General features: G+C 37.0%; 1 protein-coding gene across 1 annotated transcript; it reads right to left on the bottom strand.

The window, feature by feature from the left end:
• Nucleotides 1-5,693: 5,693 nt before the first annotated feature.
• On the bottom strand, nt 5,694-6,235 carry LOC122145715 (histone H2B-like). The gene has a single exon (XM_042761255.1). The coding sequence runs from the start codon at nt 6,192-6,194 to the stop codon at nt 5,820-5,822; it is 375 nt and encodes a 124-aa protein (XP_042617189.1). The 5' UTR covers nt 6,195-6,235; the 3' UTR covers nt 5,694-5,819.
• Nucleotides 6,236-6,795: the final 560 nt, after the last annotated feature.

The raw sequence follows: 6,795 nt of genomic DNA, 5'->3' as shown, positions 1-6,795 counted from the left end.
AAAATAAAATGCATCACGGTTTCCACGAAAATGTTTATTTTAAAACTGTTATTTTAAATTGTAATATTTCAACAAGGCTGAGATTTCAATCAAAATAAATAAATAAAAATAATAAATAAATAAATAAATAAATAAATAAATAAATAAATAAATAAAAGAAAAACAATCAGTGCAGCCATCATAATAGCATTGCAAAAGACACACACTTTCCATCAAGAGATGATGGACTCGATAATGATTAAAACCTAATCGTCAAGTCCATTCTTTCTGTAATTTTTCTAACAAAGAAACACTTACTTACAGTCATGCTACTGTCTGTATAAGAAATGCAAATCAATGCTCTAACTGCAGAAATGAATTACATTTTTTTGGCTGGAAAACTGGACAAATGTGGCCCTGCAGCGCCTGCACAAAACACAGAATTACTGAAACAGTTTTATGACCTTACATTCAGCTCAAACCATAGAAATACGAGGAAAAAAACCTCACCAGGTCAGCTTTCAACTAGTGGCTAAACCACGGAACTGCAGATATATATATATATTCTTTACTCCCACCAGATGGCACTAATATGCCTTCATAAATATTATAATAAACCACCTCCACTAAACAACAAAAAATACCACCATATAATTAAAATAAAAGAAAAAAAAAAAAATATTATCAACAATAAAGATATATCATAATCATTGCAAAAATATTAAATAGTAGCATGAAAAACTCTCAAAATATAAAAGAAAAAAGAAAAAAATATATTATAGAACAAAAATATATTACATTTATTTCACTAAAAAAAATAAAAATAATAAAAAAAAAATAATAAAAAAAATAAAAAATAATAAAAAATAAAAAAAAATAAAAAAAAAAATAAAACAAAATTTGAGGTGTCTCTGACTCTGTCCTGATGCGTCTCCCACAGAGTCCTGATCTCAGCATCATCAGTCTGTCTGGGATTACATCAGGAGACTGAGACCGACTCAATCCAGGAGAACTGTGACAACGTCTCCAAGACGCTCCAAGAAACCTTCCTGCAGAGATACAGCACTGAAAGAAGTTTTACACAAAGAATTCTGGGAGTTCATTTTTAGTCCTGCTCCTATCCTCAAACTAAAAATGAATTCCCAAAATTACTGCCAGATTCTGGAAGATCAACTCTCCAAAGAGTGGATGCCAGTTTACTTATTATCTGCCCTCAAAGCCTACAGAAAATCAGTCATTTCACAACACTTCAGCTTGTGAGGCTCATCTTTGAGGATTTGTTTACTCGAGCCAGGTCTGGAGACTAGATGGTTCCTGATGGATTCACACTTAATTCTTTTATAGTTAACGTCTCTCTTTTCTCCTCCTCCTCTTCTCGTCTGACCCTGCTGACCCAAAGAGTGTTCCTCTCTGCCCAATGGTCTCAACTTTACAAGTTCTAGTATTGCTTTAAAGCCCCGATATACTTCAAACAGAGTCGAAGAACGAACTGATATGACGTCATTTCAAACAAATTCAGGCCGAGACCAAGCTGGTTTTGAGTTCGTTCCGGCAGTTCGAAACAGCTGACCAAATTAAAATCTTAAAAATAATTAAAATTAAGAATTAAAATCTTTGCAACAAAGCACAAGTTATGACGTGGAATAAATCCGATGCAAGAGTGAGAGAAGGTGCAGAGCTTCTGAGGGCACTTAAACTTAATTATAGCCTATTAGCAGTGTGTGATATTGACAAAAACATATCTCAATATATTTTTCTGGGATTTTATGGATAACGATAATTAGATGATATTTGGGCTACTGTGGACAGCTGAGTTTCTTCTCCATGACAGGCCAACTCTGCACTCTTCCTATTGCCCTTTTTTTAAAAAAATATTGCTGCATTCATTTTCTGAAAAGAAGACATCATTTCGTTATTTATACATGAATACATCTATAATACAATAAACACTTCAAATCAATAATTAACTGTGATCATTTTATTGATGCTACTATCTATAAAAATTCCTAATGGGGAAATACATTACTGCAATTCCACTGTGGTACAGAGTTGCCATATGGCAACCTTGATATTTTCTTAAGACATTTTCTTAATTTTCAGTAAAACTATGTTAGACAAAATTGATTTGTGTATGAAAATATCTAATTTACTCACCAAAGATGTGTAGAAATTAGGTTAATAGAGCAATTTCTGGAGCACTTCAGCAGGAGGGACATTCAGTTGTCATGTGACTTAAAAACAGCACATCATTGGCTACCTTAAGGCCTAACCTTTTCATTCCCATAATGCAATATATTGTAGTTTTTATTTTTATTTAATTTTTTTTTCAGAATAATAAGGAAATGAGTAGAAATTAATTGTTGCCATATGGCAACTCCGTATCATAGAGGGTTAATCTGCAGTTACAAATGCATTAATACTGTTTTGATATTTTTAACATAAAACGTTGAATTCTGATATTTGACATTATATATATATATATATATGTACCGGTATATATGTGGAATTAAAACTGCCAGTAGGTGAGTCATTGTGACTGAACCGAAAAATTTAAATTCATTCATTAACACAGTAACATCGCCAAGATACTCAAATAATCAAATTATTATTTTTGTTGGCAAAATAGAGCAAAAACAGTTGTGTCTAAAACATAAGTGTCTTAATATTCAATTCTTGTTTATTGAACTGCTGTATGAAATCAATATCACATTTGTAATCATGCTGATTTTTGGTGGAAAAACCATCAGTCTCTATGAATGATATAAATATTTACATTTCTGCCCCATATCTTGAATTCTGTGATCATTCTAAATACATTTTAATGAACTGAATCATGCAGTGAAAGAACACACTCCGGTCTGAGTCTTAGATAAGCTTGAGCTCCCCGGAGCTTCTTCTGCTGTTCATCAGCACTCTCCTCCACAGCGAGACAAACTGCTGCGCCGCCGAGACACAGTCTTCCTGACCTCATGTTTAGATTTGTTTATGTGTGCAAACAGAAACACACACGTGCACATACAGTGGGAGAATATTTATTTGATGCTCTGCTGTTTTTGTAAGTTTGCCCGCTTACAAAGAAATGAAGGGTCTGTCATTTTTATGGTAGGTTTATTTTAATGTATAGAGACAGAATACCAGCCAAAAAAAAAATCTAGAAAAAACACATTATATAAAGGTTTGAAATTGATTTGCATTTCAGTGAGTGAAATAAGTATTTGATCCCCAAGCAGAACATGATTTAGTTCTTGGTGCAGACACCCTTGTTGGCCAGCACAGAGGTCAGATGTTTCTTGTAGATGGTCAGCAGGTTTGCACACATCTCAGGAGGGATTGTGATCCACTCCTCTTTACAGATCCTCTCTAAATCCTTAAGGTTTCTTGGCTGTCGTTTGGCAACTCAGCGTTTCAGCTCCCTCCACAGATGTTCTACAGGACTGAGGTCTGGAGACTGGCTCGGCCCCTCCATGACCTTCATGTGCTTCTTCTTGAGACACTGCTTCGTTGTCTTGGAGGTATGTTTCAGGTCATTGTCCTGCTGGAAGACCCATCTTCAGTTTGACCTCCCTCCACATTGGTGACTGTGGTCCCAACTGCCTTGAGATCATTGACGAGCTCCTCCGTGTAGTTCTGTGCTGATCCCTCATCTGGTGATGTTTCGCTGCGTGCCGAGGCTTTGGAGCGTGTGGGGAAATCCCAGCAGCTTTCAGTAAAGCGTATCGAGGCTTTAGAGCAATGATATCCCTGATGACGTCTGAAGCCTGGCTTGGCCAGACTGGTTCTTGTGCATTCACAGTCCTCTGCCCTGTTAAACCTCCTGCCAATTATGAGCAGAGACTTGATTTACTCAAAACTGATAGCCCCATTCATTTCAAGCCAATACGTTTATTACACAGTTATATGTTATACAATCATTATATGCCACTAGAAAATACACATTATATTCATATAAATAGTCTATGTGGAAATGTTTTTTTTTTTTTTCTTCTTCAATGTTATTTCTAAGCCTTAACTGGCGCAAAATACAGTGTCTCATATCCACATCAGGTCCTCTGTAATGGATCTGCTTGTTTGGTCACCAGGTGATATTGTGAGAAATGAACCCTTTTGTGAAACTCTTGGCTGAAAAGCTTCAATGCTTCATGAACCTTTATCTCGCCATCACTACTCATGGCCATCTTTTACTCATGAGACGAGATCTTGCACGGAGCTCCAGACCGAAGCCGACTGATGGTTGTTTTGTATTTCTCCATTACCGAACAATCACAGCAGCAGTCGTCTCCTTCTCACCAAGCTTCTAGCTGATGGTCTTGTAGCTCATTCCAGCCTTGTGCAGATCTAGTGTTGTCTCTGACATCCTTCGACAGCTCTTTGTTCTCGCTGGGGGTGGAGAGGATGGAATGGGAGACACAGATTGTGTGGACAGGTGTCTTATACACCTAACCAGCTGACATTAACTTCTTAAAGTGACAGAACTAATCCGGTTCACATGGACACATAACCGATCTGTGGGAGCCAGAATTATTGCGGGTTGGTAGGGGATCAAATACTTATTTCACTCACTGAAATACAAATCAGTTTCTAACCTTTATAATGTTTTTTTTTTTTTTCTGGATTTTTGGTTGATATTCCGTCTCTATTTGTTAAAATAAACCTACCATAAAAAATTCTTCAATTCTTTGTAAGTGTGCAAACGTACAAAATCAGCAGGGGATCAAATAAATATTTTCCCCACTGTATGTACATATATTCCTTTACCACACACACACACACACACACACGTAAAGTGTTCCTGTGGCTCAGTGGTAGAGCATTGTGTTAGCGGCGCAAAGGTTGTGGGTTTGATTCCCAGGGAACACGTGTAAGGTAAAAATAAATGTTAGCCTGAATGCACTGTAAGCCTCTCCTCAATAAATAAAAAAAAAAAAAAAAAAAAAAAAAAAAAAACAACAAGAAAAAAAGGGCACTTTGTCTCAAGGACGAGACAGTGAAGGTGCTCCAGTCCCCGGTGATGTCTGTGTTCAGGGGCGAGTAGCAAATACGTGTTTTTACACCACACTGCTGTCATTTTTTCTGTAAGCGAACTTAAAAGCTGTGCAACAAATGAAATGCCAAAAGAACATAAAATAATTAACCTTTGTTTTTATCAAAATAAAGTCATGGCACCACATAAAATATAAAAAGGTGCAATAATTTACAAAAACAAACAAAAAAAAAAAAAAAACAAAAAATAAAGAAACAACTCTGTAAATTATATTCAACCCCATACTCTTTTTCAAACAAAAAAAAAAAAAAAACAAAAACAACAAAAAAAATCATCAGACTATGAGCCATTCACACTTCTGATAAATGACTGATTATGGTTCTTTTGTATTGCAAACATAATACTTGACTCAGAACTGCTGCTAATCATTATTTAATGAGTTTTATCTACAAAATAAACCTGCCTAATAATTATGCACACAATAATTACCACGACTTTGCCATAAAGTAATGTCACGCTGACCAAACGGCGTTTGCAGGATAATCATAAAACATTACAAAAAACTGAACTTAACTTCAAATAACTCATTTGCTTACTTGATTCAATCATTCATTTAGTTTCTATGTATTAACGAATCAAACACTCTCCTGAGAATTATTTTCTGCGTCGATCAGCAAAAGTCTCCAGTATGTAATTACTCAAAGTCTCGAGAAACGAGCCACTTCAACACACCTAACTGGAAAGAAAAGCTCTAATTTATTCAAAACAGTCGCAACAACTACAAACATCAGAAGCTCTTTTAAGGAGAAGTTGGGTGGCTCTTAAAAGAGCCTTTGTGTGTGAGAGCTGCAGCGGAGCTCTACTTGGAGCTGGTATACTTGGTGACGGCCTTGGTGCCCTCAGACACGGCGTGTTTGGCCAGCTCCCCGGGCAGCAGCAGACGCACGGCGGTCTGGATCTCTCGGGAAGTGATGGTGGAGCGCTTGTTGTAGTGAGCGAGACGAGACGCTTCACCGGCGATGCGCTCGAAGATGTCGTTGACGAAAGAGTTCATGATCCCCATCGCCTTCGAAGAAATCCCGGTGTCAGGATGAACCTGCTTCAGCACTTTGTACACGTAGATGGCGTAGCTCTCCTTCCTGGACTTTCTGCGCTTCTTTCCTCCTTTCGAAGCAGTCTTAGTGACGGCCTTCTTGGAGCCTTTCTTCGGCGCGGACTTCGCTGGTTCAGGCATGATGTTGCTGGAGATCAAAACCTCAAGAAACAATGATTGATTAGAATGAGCGGGACAGAGATATTTATTCACTGATCTATGCTAATTTACACAGAGATGTGGAATCTTCTGATTGTGTGTTTTCACAGACTGAACCCATAAACTCGTGTTTAATTGGACAACTCGAAGAATAACGGCTGGAACGAGGGCCAATCACGTGCGGCTAGATTATAACTCCGCCCACAGCTCCATGTTTGACCGACACCCCCCACCGACTCAGTTTCCTTTCTTTAAATTCCCGCTCTTTTTGATAATTTATTCTATACAATGAAATGCGTGTTAAATATCACACAGGATCAACATAAAAGCTTAAAACCTCAAAACATAATAACAAACACATAAATAGAAAAAAGAAAAAAAAGACAAGCATTAACGATTAGACACTTCATGTTTCTCTGTTGTCCTGCCGAATACACTTTTGCTTTTAAGTAACTTTACATCTAAAAGGTGTCTTTTGGTTCTGTGAGTCAGTTGAATTCTATTCAAATAAAACATCTCTAAACGAAATAGAAACGTCCCATAAGCCAGTAAACAATATTCAGATTGTATACGCCTCTAATAA

This window comes from Cyprinus carpio, chromosome A7, assembly GCF_018340385.1.
Source record: "Cyprinus carpio isolate SPL01 chromosome A7, ASM1834038v1, whole genome shotgun sequence".
Taxonomy (NCBI): domain Eukaryota; kingdom Metazoa; phylum Chordata; class Actinopteri; order Cypriniformes; family Cyprinidae; genus Cyprinus; species Cyprinus carpio.
The sequence above is the reverse complement of the archived record's forward strand: the minus strand, read 5'-3'. Positions and strand labels throughout refer to the sequence as shown.

Coding starts and splice junctions, on each gene's coding strand:
- LOC122145715 (XM_042761255.1), bottom strand. CDS start 6,194: ATGCCTGAACCAGCGAAGTCCGCGCCGAAGAAAGGCTCCAAGAAGGCC.